Below are 16831 nucleotides of genomic sequence, written 5' to 3' on the forward strand. Positions count from 1 at the left end.
GTCATAGTCAGCCTCTGTCTAATACATATGGTCTCTCTCTCTCTCTCTCTCTCACACACACACACACACACACACACACACACCTTGTTTATATTTATCCTGAAGAACAATTTTATCAGTCTGTGACTCTAGCTGAATGAGAAACATACAGCAAAGTTGGTGACTAAAGAAAACATGTGGTCCAAGTTTAACCAAAGCAGAATTTTGACGGCAGCTCTGAAGACAGTTTAGGCTTGGAAAGAGGCAGCGTAGTGGAGTGGGAAAAGCACTAAGTAGGTCCTGGCCTTGTAATTTTCAAACTGGGCTTTGGCAAGTCATTTCTCTTTTATAAGACTCAACTTTCTCAATGGCATAATTATAACACTAATGCCTTATTCAAAGAGACCCTTAAAAGTTAAATGACTGCATGTCTGTGAAAAGTACTGGCCTGCTACCCAGCACATAGGATCTGCCCAATTCTCTGGGTTTACATCTGAATTGTGTTTTTAGCTTCAGTTATTTTGGAAATAATTAGTATTCTTTATTTCACTTATTTCTTATTTAACTAAAATGTGAGTCTCCCAAGGAATACTACTAGAATGCCTCCATGACAGGAGTGTGGGCACAGAGTGTTTGCGGTGTTTTGTTTGATTTGGAATTTTAAAGCCCAATCAGGAATTAAGGTATGTACAGCGACAGGGCCATTAAGGAAACTGGAAAGGAACAGACAGTCCTGGAATGTGGCAGCTCCTGTTTGATTTTAAATGTAAGTTAAATATTAATTTTTTCTAAAAAAACACTCTTCTTCTAGGGAGGCCTTTTTTTTCTCTCTCTCTCTCTCTCCCTCCCTCTCTTATGTTGACAGACTGTTAGTGGCTTGCCTTTCACACTAACTTACTTGGAGAAAAAAAAGTCTTCAGATGATCCTATTTGTATAAGGGGAAAAAAACACGTCTTCAAAACAGCTCCCTTGTCGCCAGCATCAACAGCAGCTGAACAGGGTTGGGTTGTTGTGTATTGAGAATTAATCCTTTCATTTCAAAGGAATCAAAGCTGTTTGGGGCAAGCAAGAGCCCTGGTTACACATGATCAAAATAACCTAATATTAGATTTGCTTATTGAAAGAGTCCACTATCAATGGAGTCTCCTTCTGGAGTTTGAGTACATTTTTTTATTGTTCCATAAGGATTTTGCAGGAAACAGAGGAGTCATCTTTGAAAAGCAAAGCTGATTTGGGAAAAATAATAAGAATTTGAAGAGCTCTTTTCTGAATTCCTTCCTGCTGGAGGTTCCCTAAAGCAAGCTGGTGCCATGATGCTGTTGACTTGTAAACAGAAGTCAAAAGGAAATTCAAGCTTCTGTCAAGTTTCATTCCAAATAAAATAAAAAAGGAAGTGGTTGAATCCCTTTTAACATTTTTGAATGGATTTTCTTGGGTTTCGGCTATTCTCTGATCTTATAAAAAATGGGAAACAATAGAGAAATCACAAGTTTCCAATTCATACCTATCTTAGCAGGAATTTCAACATCTGATGCTTCCAATGCTGATGCTCCTTTTCTCAAACCATCATTTCTGTCTTTCTTACTTCTCATGCTTTCTTTCTCTTAAAAAAAAAATTCACAAGGTTATATCATCCAATGCTCCATGACATTCAACACACGTTTTAAATTTTGGTATATAAAATCAAGTACACTGCTCCTGTTACTACCTAACTATGTGACCAGAGGGGCCTAAATGTCCTCATTTGTAAAAAAAAAAAAAAAAAAAAAGCAATTGAATAAGACTTGCAGAGCTCAAACTATATTCTATCCCAGGGTTCTTCAACTTGTACATTGTTGATACTTTAGGCTGGACAATTCCTTGTCATGAGAGGCTGTCCTCTTCATCTAGGGATGATTAGCACATTAGATGCCAGTAGTACAACTGTACTTCCCTGCCCTAGTGACAACCAACAATGTCTTCAGGGGAGAAAAATCACTAAAATACTGATTCTCAAACACTGGTGGCTATCAGAACCCCTGGGGAACTTATGAAAACATAAAGTCCCAGATTTACTTCTATTTCAAAAGCCAGGGCCTCTATGTATTTTATTAGTTTTTTTGTTTTGTTTTGTTTTTTTGTACACAACAAAGTTTGGCAACCATTGTTCATAAAGAATTGTATTGATGGAGTTCAATGTATGATTCTTGCACCAAGAGAAACTTGTTAGAAATGAACATTTTGAGGAGCATCACCAAGGAACTTGTTAGAAATGAACATTTTGAAGCTCCATCCCAAACTTAGTGAGTCAGAAACTCTGAGAGGGAAGTCAGTTGACTAGGAAATGGCCCTGGTAAAGAAGTGCCATCTTGGCACACCCAGCAAGACATGCAGGAGTTCGAGAGATCCAGGGAGGATTGTCTTTCTCAACACAGAGTTGATTCCACTGGGCAGAGCATCCTTTGAAATCAACTTCTTGGCCCTGCATGACTCTTATCACCATATTGCCATGAACTTTGGTCCTAATCTAGGCTTCAAAGGCAGATCAGATTGTCCTTGGAAAAGGCAGATGGAGAGATGATACATCTCAGATTCATGAATCCTCCACAGCACCTGGAGCCCTGAGTTATTTTCTGAACTAAGACATTGACTCTAGATCAGTGGTTCTCAATCTTTGCTTAATATTAGAAGCACCTAGGACAGTGGTCAGCAAACTGCGGCTCGTGAGCCACATGCGGCTCTTTGGCCCCTTGAGTGTGGCTCTTCCTAAGCCTTAGGAGTACCCTAATTAAGTTAATAACAATGTACCTACCTATATAGTTTAAGTTTAAAACATTTGGCTCTCAAAAGAAATTTCAATAGTTGTACTGTTGATATTTGGCTCTGTTGACTAATGAGTTTGCCGACCACTGACCTAGGGAACTATTTAAAAATCTCAATGCTCAGGCCATACCCCAAATTAATCAAATCACAGTATCTCAGAGTGAGAGGCAGATATCACTATTTTTGCCTTCTTGGGTGATTCCAATGTTCAAGCTAATTTGAGATGTTAATTGAACACTTTCTATAAAGTCAGGTAGGATTTGTACAGAGGTAGATAAAGTAGTAAGATATGTAGCACATGTCTTGAAAGCACATGGCCTGTTTGGGGGTCAGCAGAAAGTTTGGTATGGCTATAGCCTATAAGTTTTTTTACTCTCTGCCAATGTCAACTCTTCCCTAAGTTTTCCTAGATCCTTCCACCAGAAATCTTTGCAGGCTCTGAATTTCTATAGCACTTTGAATCCAATCTAACATGTACCACACTCTACCTTATATCATAGCCCTGTACTTCATGTTTGTCTCCTATACAACATTGTTAGATTCAGGGATAAGGGCCCTGGCTTATTTGTCTCTTCTCTCCACTAGAACACCTACTTTTAGAGTAGGCATCCAAAGATATGAATTTAATTGACAAATATTAAATAATGTGTAAATGTCACAGGATGTAAAGGTAATCTGTGGTTAAGCATCCCCCCACAGAAGGAATCCCTAGTCTAGTATACTTCAAAATGTCCCACAAGTTGACTGATAACTCTGGACTCCAAAATCTTTATCTGAAAAGAGAGACAATCCCTAGAGAAAATGTCTAGGCAGATTAGTCAAATGCAAATTCTGGAAAATTGAATATCCAAAGCATTCAGTACACACTCAGCTCCAAACTGGAGTTTTTCCATCAGTGGGATGAGCCAAATGAGTGAGGTTTGATAGGTAAAAAATAATAAGAACATGATTTGGGGAAATCCCTTGGAGTAACAGAACCAAGGCTGTTCATGATCAGAGTGGTTAAACTCAACAAAATCAATGAAGGAATGAGCAGGAAACTCTGGCAACCTCCGGGGCATAGTGGCAATTCCTCACAAAAGCCTTCTTTAGGAAATTCATATCAACTGCATGATATATGAGGTTCTTTACCATTGCCCTTCCCTCTTACTATCCAGTAGCCAAGAAGACTTTGGTGAAATTGCTATGGCACTAGGAGACCACAGGAATGCCTTCAGGAGGCAGGCTGGAGTCAAGGGTGTAGCGGATAAGTTCTCAGGAATCCTTGTGAGTGTGGAGCCAAGGCACAGGAAAGAAGGGAACAACTTGCCGCAGGAGGGATTTATGAGAGAGGAGAAGCAGAGGAACAGGAAAGCCTTCAGCTAGTCCTTTGGAATCTGGCAGCCATTTCTGTCAGCTTTCCCATTCCTAGATTGATACTCATTGCTTAAGTCCTGCGGGTACTGGATTTATTAAATTGCCTCTTTGTTCAACTCTTAGAAGAATTTATATCTGAAAACTATGACGTGTTGGGACATTTGTCTGCTGTCTGGATGGGGGAACTGAGGTTCAGTTGCACAAGGTCACACGGTGGGTAAACAGAGGCAGAATTGAAGGCAGCTGCTCCTTCCTCCGAGTTCTCTGTGTCCTGTAATACCACCTTCTGCACTGAAAGGCAGACTCTTGATTGCCCCTCTTGGCCCCTCCTCCTGTTCCAACACACAGACCCACACGCAGTGGGGTGAGAAGCAAGGAAGGGACCCTCCCTAAGGGAAGGAACTCTAAGCTTTGAATCCCAAGACCCAGGGGTGAAGTTTTCCTTTGCTCTTTCACGGGTCTATAAACTAGGACCGATCGCTCTTGTCAAGCCCCCTCAACTGGGCCAGATGGCCTCCGGTGCTTCCCACACAGCCTGCGATGGAGCATCCGTGCGTCCTCTGAAGATGAAGGCCTCTGTAAACGGTGAAGTCAGGTACAAACTCCAGAAAATGATTAGAACCGTCACCTCCCTGAGCCGGATTTCTTCCTCTCCAAAAAAGGAGTGATCCTAGCCATTCTGCAGTCTAAAGGGGAACCACGTGTAGAGCTTCACCCGCCCAGGTTGCCCTCAAGCGGCACTGGCTCTGCTCTCTGGCTGGCACTTGGGTGTGCAGCCCTTGGCATCCCTCTGGCTGCAGCCCTCCCGGAGCCGGCAGGGCGCGCGCTGAGCTCCAGCGGGAGGCTCGTGGAGGATCGGGCAGCAGGAGGAGCGTGTGAGCTGTGGGCGTCCCTTTAAGAGCTGCCGGCCGACCGGCCTCCGCCTCTTAGTCCTCCGAGTGCCGGCGGTCACCGGTCACCTGGGGCTCACAGGGCAGTCAGATCGCGGCGGGGCCGGTGCTCTCGCCCTCGGCGGTGGGAGAAGGGGCACCGACGCCAGGTGCGGGAGCGGTCTGGAGAGCGCGGCCGTCCCGCGTCTCTCCGAGGCGGAGGATGCGGGAGCGCATCTGGGCGCTGCTGCCGCCGCTGCTGCTGCTACCGCTGCTACCGCCGCCGCTGTGGGGCGGCCCCCCGGATAGCCCGCGCCCGGAGCTGGAGCCCGAGCCAGGGCCTCTGCAGCCCTACGACCTGCTCTATGCCAGCGGCGTGGCCGCCTACTACAGCGGGGACTACGAGCTGGCCGTGCGCGACTTGGAAGCGGCGCTGCGCAGCCACCGGCGCCTGCGGCAGATCCGCGCGCGTTGTGCCCGCCACTGCGCCGCGCGCCGCCCGCTCGCGCCCCCCGGCGCCGGGCCCGGGGCAGAGCTGCCCTTCTTCCGCGCGGTGCTGGAGCGGGCGCGCTGCTACAGCAGCTGCGAGACCCAGCGCCTCGGTGGCCCCGCGTCCCGCCATCAGGTCAGCGAAGATGTGCGCAGCGACTTCCAGCGCCGAGTGCCCTACAACTACCTGCAGCGAGCCTACATCAAGGTACCCAGCCGCACACCTGAGCTCCCTGTGGCTCCAGGTGCTCTCCTGAGTCCTCCCCGCTGTTGTTTTCTTGCCAGATTGGGTGTCTTTTAAAGTTTCGTCTTTTTTTTTAAAAAAATGTATTGACTTTACTGGGGTGACGTTGGTTAATCAGATTATATAGGTGCAGGTGTACAATTCTATAATAGTATAGAATTGTAGTATTGGGGCTGGGTCTATCTATAATATATATAGTGTGTGTTCACCATCCAAAGTCAGATCTCTTTTGGCCACCATTTATCCCTTTACCCTCTTCCACCACCCCCACCTCCTTTTCCTTCTGGTAATCACTATACTGTTGTCTGTGTCTATGAGGGTTTTTTGTTTTGTTTTTGCTTAATCCCATCACCTTTTTCACCTAGCTTCCCAACCCCCCTCCCTTCCGACAGCTGTCAATTTGTTCTCTGTATCTGTGAGCCTGTTTCTGTTTTGTTTGTTAGTTATTTTGTTCATTACATTCCACATATAAGTGAAATCATATGGTACTTGTCTTTTTTCTGACTGGCTTATTTCACTTACCATAATACCCTTCATACCTATCCATGTTGCAAAAGGTAAGATTTCCTTCTTTTTTATGGCTGAGTAGTATTCCATTGTGTAAATGTACCAGAGCCTTATATAGAGAACCCTAAAGATTACACCAAAAAACGACTAGAACTGATAAATGAATTCAGTAGAGTGGCAGGATACAAAATACATACCCTGAAATCAGTTGCTTTTTTTTATATATATGCCAATAATAAACTATCAGAAAGGGAAACAAACAAAAAAAAATTCCACTTACAATTGCATAAAATATACCTTGGAATAAATTTAAACAAGGATGTATGTACTCAGAAAATTATAAGACACTAGAGAAAGAAATCGAAGAAGATACAAATAAGTGGAAACATATACCATGCTCATGGATAGGAAGAATTAAAATTATTAAAATGTCCATACTGCCCAAAGCAATCAATAGATTCAACACAATTCTTATGAAGATACCAAATGGAATATTTCACAGAATTAGAACAAATATTCCAAAATTTTATATGGAACCACAAAGGACCCCCAAAAGCCACAGCAATCTTGAGAAAGAAGAACAAAGTTGGAGAAATCACACTACCTGATATCAAACTGTACTACAAGGCCATAGTAATCCTTCAATGTTTCTGTCATGTGTTTGTGGATTCAGGTATCTGGTGGCATGAGCTCTGTAACCAACTCCAAATGAAGCTGGGCAAGTCATTAGCTCTGTTGCAATCAGACTCTCTCTCTCAAAAAGGACTGTGCTGATAAGATGATGTTTAAAGTCCCCACTAAGCACTAATCCTTGAGACGTCAGAGCTGGGTCTAGCATAAGGTTTCTCTCACTTCATTTCTTGGTGTAGCTCCACACCCATTTCTCTGCTGTTTCCACTCTTTCATCCCTCCTACACGCTCGTCTGTAACTTTTCTCTGAAGTTTAAAAGAAAGCATTCTGAAAACAGTAGAGATAAAAGTAGGTTTGCTCTGAAATACATTTCTCTCTCTTCTCCCCCGCATCTACAAAAGTTTAAGATCAAAGGTTAAAGAGAAGGAATGCTTGGAGAGGTGAAATCTTTGTGAGGCAATCTCACTAAGGCTTCCAATTTCTGGAGGTGAGTGTTAGACTGGGTTATACATTATCAGATGCCCAGTGCTCTCATTCTGTTTTTTATTTTTGTGTATTCAACTTGCCTGAACTTAGTGTCAGGAGGTATATGCGATATATACTAGTATTAACATTTTCCCCATATTCACAATGTTGAAGGTCTATCTGGATGCTTCAGCAGAGAGCACTTAGCTTGTGGTCCTCAACCTCATTCCCACTCTCACTCATGTTGCTCTTAACTTTCCGCCTTTCTATGTCAGTATATCAATGTCTCTTCTACAGCTGTTGAAGTGGCAGTTCATGCCTGCCAGTGTACCAGGCTACATTTCTGGGGTGGTGAAATACACATTATATGCAGATATCCAGGTGTGTTTAACAGCTCCTCCCTCAAGGTCTCTCCCCTCAAGCTTTCAGGAGATTTGCAGATATGAGTGGACTTCAGGAAATCACAACATGGGCAAACTCTTTTTAAAATATATATATATATTTTATTGATTTTTTTTACAGAGAGGAAGGGAGAGGGATAGAGAGTTAGAAACATCGATGAGAGAGAAACATCTATCAGTTGCTTCCTGCACACCCCCTACTGCCTGCAACCAAGGTACATGCCCTTGACTGGAATCGAACCCTGGACCCCTCAGTCCGCAGGCCAACGCTCTATCCACTGAGCCAAACCGGTCAGGGCAAACTCTTAACTCCCAGTGTTGTGGCTAAGATGCTGGACTTCACTATATGATCTTGGACAAGAAATAAGGAGAGAGCCTGAATCCTTTCCAGGATTTGTCTTCTATTTACTTGTGCCTCCTTATAGATTTGGGAAGGCATGTAAATCTGATTTCTTTTGAATAAGTGAACAGTTTTGGTGGTCTTAACAAAAATCAGTCAATGGTAAGCGGAGAGGGGACCTTGAGTGCCTGACAGCTGAAGATATATAAGCTAGTTCCCAGGGCAGAGCGTGGGTGGTCCCCTGTAATATACTCTTCCCAGGAGTCACAGATGTGAGCTTGGCAGACCTGCTGAGAGCTCTGTCACACATCTTGGGCAGATTTTCTTTTCTCAGGTCCTATAAAAATAAATAACCATGAGGTAACAAAATGTGTGTTTCTTTGGTCCTGTAATTAAGCTTGCTTCACTGTAAACGTTAGCATTTATGTCATTCTCCTGCTCCTGTCCCATGGCTGGAGGTCAAAGAAGGTGACACCAATAGGTTTAACATGTGTCACATTGTTGCAGTGAATTTATTACAGGAGTTAGTCATTCATGGGCACCTCCATGGATGAACTACTAAGTGTGGTCTGATGAACCCATGAAGTTTAAAAGTTCTTTTAAAAATATGTGAAGCAATGAAAAAAAAAATACCAGCAATGTTTCTGAGAGCAGAACAAATCTTATATCTTCTCCATATTCACCCCTTCTCCTATAGGCAGGTCTTCTTGGATCCATGTAATTTATCATCTCTTTGTAATTTATTTTTGATGGTTGGAATTTGCAAGAATGTTTTGTGTGAACATCGAATAAGATACATCATGGTTCTCTCCCCTCCTTCCAGTTTTGAGCCTTTGCTTGGCTTCCAAGGAATTTGGAATTTCACACACACACACACACACACACACACACACACACACACACACACAATCTTTTGAGAGTAAACAAAAAATCTCAAATAATAATGGAATATCCTGACAGGCATGGATCCTAAAGTTCTTTCCCTGATGATACAATGAGGAGTTCCCTGTATGTGCTTGGATACGGTCATGTTGTTGGATTACTTTTGATCAGTGATCCAGTTTACACTTGAAAAAAGATAATCTTGGGCCAGATTGATTTCAGTGAGGACACTGCAGCCAGGATTTGAGAATGGAAGATCTATAATAGAGCCAGAACTAGTGGGCTTCCTAGGGATAAGGAAGTACAGTTATTCTCGCTAGGGCTTTACAAACTGTGGAAGCTCTTGGGAGATGCTGCTCCTCCCACCCCCAAATCCCAGGAAGTGAGGCATCGATGGAAGCAGATCTTTTATAGAAGGAAGGGAAGAATTAAATTTTGTGAAATCTGAGACCTGTCCAGATCAATTTCACATTTCCCTGACAAGGAGAGGGAGATTCAGAGAGTGAAAGGGGCTTGCCCAGTGTTACCTGATTTGATTTGATGAAATGAGCACAGGACTAGAATTCAGGAGTCTGAGCTCTGACAATAACTGATGCCCATGCTTGTGCTGTGCCCACTGCCCCATGGGGCCGCTCCAGGTCCCAGGGAATGCTGTAGTCTCCAGGGCTATCCTTCTGCCAGATTTGGACAGCTCCAGGGATGAGCTGATCCTTGTCCTGCAGGATACCAGACACGCAGTGCATTTATCTGAAGGCCTGCTCTGTAGAATCTTCCTTAAGACCTGGCATGTTCATCTGAACAGCTATTAGACAACAGTTCCACCTGGTTCTTAGCCAGGGAAAGACTATTCAAACTTTTGATTTTTATTATTTCTGATTGTATGATATAACTCATGATTCAGAGCCTAAACCCTAAAATAAAGCTTTTATCACAGTATTCTGTGGGAAACCTTCAGTGGTTTTTCCCCTTGCTACCGTTTATAGACTACCTAGTTTAATACAGCATTTAGTTTGGCTCCCCCTTAACTCTACCAGCCCTGTCTCCCCCACTCTGCCACCCTCCAGCCAGAGGGAACAATAGATGCCTGGTCTTATGTGTCTCACACTTTTGCACATCTGGGCTTTGTTTATTCTTCTTTGGGAGGCATGTAGGCTCTGGAATGGGATAGTCCTGAGATTGAACTTCAGCTCCTCCATCTCTAGCTGTGTGACAGCGAGCACATTTTATAAAATTTCTGAGCTTTACTTGCCCCGTCTGCAAAATGGGGAAACAATAAGATGTACCTGACTGTTTGGATCGCGTTTCAGAGGAGGCTTATGTAAAGCGCCCAGGACAAGGTCTGTTTCTCTCTGAACACTGGAGCCATGTTCTGCTTATTATTAATTCTAGTAGTAGATGTTTCCTTCTCTACGTGTTGAAATGGTAACTCGACTACCACAAATGTACCTATTTGGGTGAGGTCCTGTTTCACTCTCTCTGCGACTCCCGACAATCCATCGTTCCTCCCTCCTCTAAATGTCCAGCCACAGCGAAGAATGTGTTCCTCGCATATCATGTTTCACTTTCAATCATGTTTTGGGAAATTCATATATTTGCCTATCACTTCGTGAGCTCCTTGAGATTAAGAATTCTCTTAGTCATTGTTATATCTCCTAAAATTGGAGTTTTCAGATCCGCGTGATTATTAGATAGATGATTATTCTTAATCATCTGGGAATTAAACATGTGATTTAAAATGAGAGATTTGGAGACAATAGGTTGGCGTTGGGTCCTCAGCATCTGTATCCCCCCAAATACCTAATCCAGGGGCAAAAGCAGTTAATGCTCAGTATATATTTGCTGAATAAATAGTAGCTTGATTCCTCGTGCATGAAATATTGTTGAGAAAGATTGCAGTGTGGCGGCCCAGGTTGCCCCACACAAGTTACTTGGTTTCCTGGCTGGTTGGTTGGGGGAGAAAGTTACAGAAGGACTATGGATTGTTTGACTTGACACTCTTCTACTTGCAGGTTCTGGCTAGTGTTGCAAATCTCCTTTCCTTCCCTCTCCATCCCACCTCCCACCCCCACCACTCATTTAATTCTTATTACCTAAGACTGTGCTTCACAAAATCCTTGACACATTGTGCTTGCTTTATGTACATTTGTTGAATTTAAACAAATGCAGAGAGAGCCTTTCATTTATGTATGTATTTATTTCTCATCTGTGTGCTTTATAATCTGGAAACTTGAATGGCATCTCTTTTTCTCCTGCTATTTCAGCCATTTAAGAAAAAACAAGCAAACCTAGTGCTTTTTATTTTTTTACTTAAAATAAGTCTGCTCCTGCATACATTGTTTCTGAGTTGGTGCTTTGTGCTATTTGACCTTTGTATTTTCCTCAGAATTAAGGGGGCACAGAAAGAAAATGTAATTAACTTAGGCAATGTTATCTCCCTCCTAGAGTCATCTCTCTAAACCCTCCTTTTATGGACTGTCATCTATCTTATGAGTGGTTGCTAGAAAAGAAAAAAAGTAAGCTCAAGGAATTTTCTCACTTTTATTCTGCTTTATGAACTTCTTTCTCTTTCTAGGTTAGTGGTTCTCAACCAGTGGGTCGCGACCCCTTTGGCGGTCGAACGACCCTTTCACAGGGGTTGCCTAAGACCATCCTGCATATCAGATATTTACATTACGATTCATAACAGTAGCAACATTACAGTTATGAAGTAGCAATGAAAATAATTTTATGGTTGGGTCACAACATGAGGAACTGTATTTAAAGGGCCAGAAGGTTGAGAACCACTGTTCTAGGTGAATACCTTAACAACAACAAAGTTGGAAACCTTAGGCCACACCTGCATGATATACATACTGTTGGTTTAGAATAAAAACCTTTCCCAAACCCCGTAGTTAAGTTTCTTTTTACCTACATGTAGACTTTGTGCCTTTTATTCCCCCAATTATTTCAAATTGGAGGTTAATTTTATGTCTTAAAAATAGCTGTTCTAAATTCCCGAGTCACCATCCTCTGTCCCACTCCTTAGGAAGGAAGCCTGGGTGATTTTTTTTTTTTTTTTTTTTTTTTGTCTAGCCAGTTCTTAGGTCCTGTGTGCTAAGGAGTTAGAGTCCCAGTTGTCCCCTCATGGGGGTTGTCCATTTGAAGGCCCAGGCAGCTCTTTATTGCAATTACAAATAGTGCCTCAGAGGTTTAAAATTCAATTAAATGACGGTAGCAATTGCTGATTAGTTTTCTCCTATCTCAGCCTGGTGAATCAGGGATTCCTTTACAGGTTTTAATAACAGAAAGTAATAGACTGCTTGTCTCTCTTCACAGATCCCATCTTTGAGAATCAAGTGTATTCTGTCACTAATATAATTTGTTCACTGATAAACTCCAAAAGGATAGCCTGTGGAATTCTTTTGGGAATGTTTGATAAAATGTCAGTTTTATGGGTGGGACTTGAGAAATTCTGAAAGGTGGGTGGGTTCACTTAAAATGAAAACTCCTCCGATTTGGTATAATAATGGTTCTTTTGTATTGCTAAGGCATTCAGTAAACTGTGGATTTCTTAGAATCACAGATCTTGGGACTGGAAGGGACTCCAAGAGACCATCTTGTTCAACTCTCTCTCTCTCTGCAGGTAAAAGAATTACTTTTGGGCAGTGAAAGAGGGGTGAGAGAGAGGGATAAGTAAACATATTTGTTCAAGAAATGTGGTCTAGCAAGGGTTTGGAGTAGTGATTTTTGCACCTATAAAAAAATGCTACAGCTTGAAAGACTCTCAGAGATCATGAAAAACGCTGTCCCTGTCACTTAATAACTAATAACACTGGCTTCAGAGGTTCCATGACAAATCAAGGCAGGTCAGCAAGGAGAGCTGGGTCCAGAATGCAGATATCCTAACGTAAGGTCCAGTGCTCTTTCCATACTCTATGTCATGGTCATGGCTGCCTCTATGTAAATGGCCCCGGCAGACTCTGTAAAGGGGCAGCGTGGTGAACCAGTGGTGCCGCTGGGACTTCAGTGAACCTTTTGCTTCAGAGACCAGGCAGACACAAGCCAGATCTTCCTGCACTGCCCCACCCACCTTACATTTTCATTCACATGATGCATCGGCCACTCAGCCAAGAGTCACCGTTGTCTGGTGGAAAATTTTGCATTTCTCACTGGAGAAAATAATTTCTCCTGTCTTTTTTTCCATTCAGCTCTTATTCTATAATTCATTTTCTTTCCTTTCATTTATCCCTCTTTTCCTGTTCTCTGACTTTCTAGCTATGTAATTTTCATGAGACCTGGCCCTCCTTTGCCAAATGGCCCAGACACATCTTTAAAAAAAAAAAAATGCTTCGGATTCAGACTTCTGAGTGGCATGAGTTAGTGCTTGTGTATGATTTTCAGTTTTTAGAACTTCCGAGAGCAACAGACTATTGTTGGAAGAAGCCGATTTCACTCGACTAAACTCCTTTCTGCTTTACTTAGTTTTCTATGCTTATTTCTGACTTTCTCCCTTTCCTTCCACATTCCTTATCCTATTGGTGACCTACATGGTGAGAGAGAGAGTTGAGGGGAACAATTAGAGGGAAGAGACTTGCAGGGAAGAGACTTGAATATAGGGCATAGAGCTTCTTATTTAATTTGATACACAGACATAGGCATCGATTTCTTTGAAACTTTTCGTGTCCCTTTTCCTCATATGCCTTGTGTAAAACTTAGGCATATGTTGGAGAAGTTGTTACCCTTCCCTCACAGCTCCCCATATTTCTGCAACAGCTCTCTGCCACATTCATGGAACATTAGCGTTCCAACCATCCCATTTACAGATGGAATAATAAAGCCCCCAAACCAATCAAGTTGTCCATATTTATCCAGCCATTTAATGCAAGAACCAAGATTAGAATTCAAGAACCCTGAGTCCCGCCTCTGTAACACTGCTGATGACCACTATTGAAAGACCCACACTGAACACATAAACTCAACAAAATTAAAACACAGAGCCTGTCCCTGACATTATTTGCTAACTGGAATAGATCTAGAAAACAAAAGCTACCATCTCCTTATGTGATGTTATTCCTTGCAGGGCTCTTCTGCCCACTTCTGGAAAAAACTCAGAAATGGAAACCTGGTCAGTGCTGTTCCCTAATAAACCTAATGAAAATGAATGAGGCAAAGAACCTCCTTTGGAAGGGAAATGAAGGACTAAGAACCAGAGAGAGGGAGGTCCAAGATGGCAGGTTTTCCAAAAGTTCAGGGCTATCGTAGTGATCCTGCTGGAATTCATTATCTGCAGATAATGGATTCAACTTTTGTGCAAGTAATGGGACCCTGCTGAAGACTGCAGTGTAATTATACTGGAACTCTGGATGGCAATGTAAGAAGGCAAAAGATATAATCAAATAAATAAATCCAAAACAAAACAGAGAAGCTGTTAACAAACCCTGAATCATAAGAAAGTTAATTGAGCCAATTTTGATTTATTCTTGCGTGAATGTTAGATTTTTAGCTTGCACTCTGCCAATATCAATAGGCTTGCATGAAGAAATCAACACATAATTAGGACTACAGAAACAATGAAATTACCTTAAAACCAAATTTGGCTGTTTTTGAAAATGATCTCAAATTATAGTATCAAAGAGTAATCCAGAACACCATACTGATAATTTCCCCACTGAAGCAAGAGCTATTTCTTAATAACATTTTTTAGATTGAATCCAGTATCAACAATCAGCATTTGATTCTCACACAACCACCAGGGACAGAGACTTTCATAGTCAGTCATTATTTCTATAGGATGACTAAGGGCTCAGTTACACAGTGGTGTCTACAGATCTCAGGTCAGTAGGCATTTAAGCTGGAGTTTCTCAAGCTTGGCTTATTGACATTTGGGATGAATAATTCTTTGTTGCGGTGGACTGTTCTGAGAATTTTAGGATGGTTTGCATCTGGCCATTACCTTCAGGACAGCAGTATCAGCATACTCCACCCTACTCCAAGCTGTGGCAACCAAAAAAGATGTCTTCATATACATTGCAAATGTCTTCTGGGGGGTGAAAATCAATCTACATAAAGAGCCACTGTTTGAGACATTTAGCCACACTGAAGCTAACTGGACATTAAGGTTAGACAAGTACATAATCAATTTTTTTTGCTGGATGGCAAGGTGCCCACTGGTGAATCATGATATTTATGAGAAAGTTTGGCTACAACTTGAGATTTTTCATGAGGGGAAATCCATTGGAAATAGAACCGCTTTCCCCAAGTTGCAAATCACTGGGCTCATATCCCATAGCTGGTGCTCCCCTGTGGCTGCACGCATCCAGCTTTCGGGAAAGACCAGAGGCTCTGGCTTCCCTCTACTTGCTGTATGAACAGGACAGGACAGACTGCTTCAGCAACACAAGCTAGCACCTTCAGTCGTGAACTCCAAGATCCAGAATTAATGTATTTCTCATTCTACTTGGGAAGTACGCAGAGCCAACATTTAAAAGTAATCTATGGCAACTCTTAGTTTTCTTGGGGTTAGCTCTGTATCACTTATATCCGGGGAAAGCAGCTTGACTGAAACCCAAAATGCCAACCTGTAGAAGTCTGGACAGTGGAGGAAGTAAGAGGGGCCAGAGGAAAGGAGAATGACATAGAGATGGAGAGAGAGAGAGTCAGAGGAAGTCTCGGTCTGTTGAGGCTTCTAAGACAGAATGCTCATAGACTGGGTAGCTTTTAAACACCAAACATTTATTTCTCATATTTCTAGTGGCAGGAAGACCAACTGCTGAGAGCCCTGTTTCCAGGATAGCCATCTTTTCCCTTTAACCACACATGACGGGAGGGGCCAGAAGCTTTCTGGGGCCTCTTTTATAAGGGCACTAATTGCATTCATGAGGGCTCTGCCTCCATGACCTAATGACCTCCCGAAGGCCCTGCCTCCTAATACCATCAGCTTGGAGGCTAGGTTTCAACATGCAGGGATGCAAACATGCAGGGATGCAAACATGCAGACTGTAACAGATTATGTGGTGGCAGTTTAGGGATGTTTTGTTTCAAAGCAATGGAGTTAGGTATGGGAAGGACATAAGATTTAAGGTATATGAGAAATTCCATTTAGAAAAAAAACTGGTAATTTTTAACTTTTAGATAGGAAAAAAGGACTAAGAAAGAAAATACATTGAAGTAGACATAATGGAGAATTTGGAGAATTAATTTAATCTGGAGTATAGGGTGTTTTCAGGATAGATCTAATTGATCATATTTTTAAAAATAATATATACTATTCTGAGGCTTGAAAAATTGATATATGGTACTATATGAAATGACATCTTCAAGGAATTTTACTTTAATTATAGTTATAAAACATACCACTTCAGCCCTGACCGGTTTGGCTCAGTGGATAGAGCATCGGCCTGCGGACTGAGGAGTCCCGGGTTCGATTCCAGTCAAGGGCATGTACCTTGGTTGCGGGCACATCCCCAGTGGGGGGTGTGCAGGAGGCAGCTGATTGATGTTTCTCTCTCATCGATGTTTCTGGCTCTCTATCCCTCTCCCTTCCTCTCTGTAAAAAATCAATAAAATATATTTTAAAAAAAAAACATACCACTTCAAAACAAAGCTAAGTCTGAGTGAATTGTTGTTTTAGTGACTTTTTATACTTGCTAAGGGAAATGCCATCATATGCCATTTCAGGTTTTATTGAAACCCTAGGTGTGGTTTGATCTGCCCTTTTACTGTGTGCCAAGTTCCCTACCGTCTTTCTGACTCAATCTCTATCTCTGGGAAAAGATAGATAATAATAAAATAATAATACTAAAACCACCTAACTCACAGGGTTGATGTAAAGATAAAAGCGGAAAATATTTTTTTAAGTCATGTGTGAGGAATGAGCAAACAGATAA

General features: G+C 42.3%; 1 protein-coding gene across 1 annotated transcript in view; it reads left to right on the forward strand.

The window, feature by feature from the left end:
• Positions 1-5063: 5063 nt before the first annotated feature.
• The window catches only part of P3H2 (prolyl 3-hydroxylase 2), a 162857-nt gene continuing 151089 nt past the window's right edge, over positions 5064-16831 (forward strand). Inside the window, exon 1 of the mRNA XM_070406582.1 lies at positions 5064-5704. Coding sequence (XP_070262683.1) covers positions 5231-5704 — 474 coding nt within the window. The 5' untranslated portion in view covers positions 5064-5230. The remainder of the gene's footprint in view (positions 5705-16831) is intronic.

This window comes from Myotis yumanensis, unplaced genomic scaffold (assembly GCF_028538775.1).
Source record: "Myotis yumanensis isolate MYYU_CA2020_CCGP unplaced genomic scaffold, mMyoYum1.0.hap1 SCAF_2, whole genome shotgun sequence".
NCBI lineage: Eukaryota > Metazoa > Chordata > Mammalia > Chiroptera > Vespertilionidae > Myotis > Myotis yumanensis.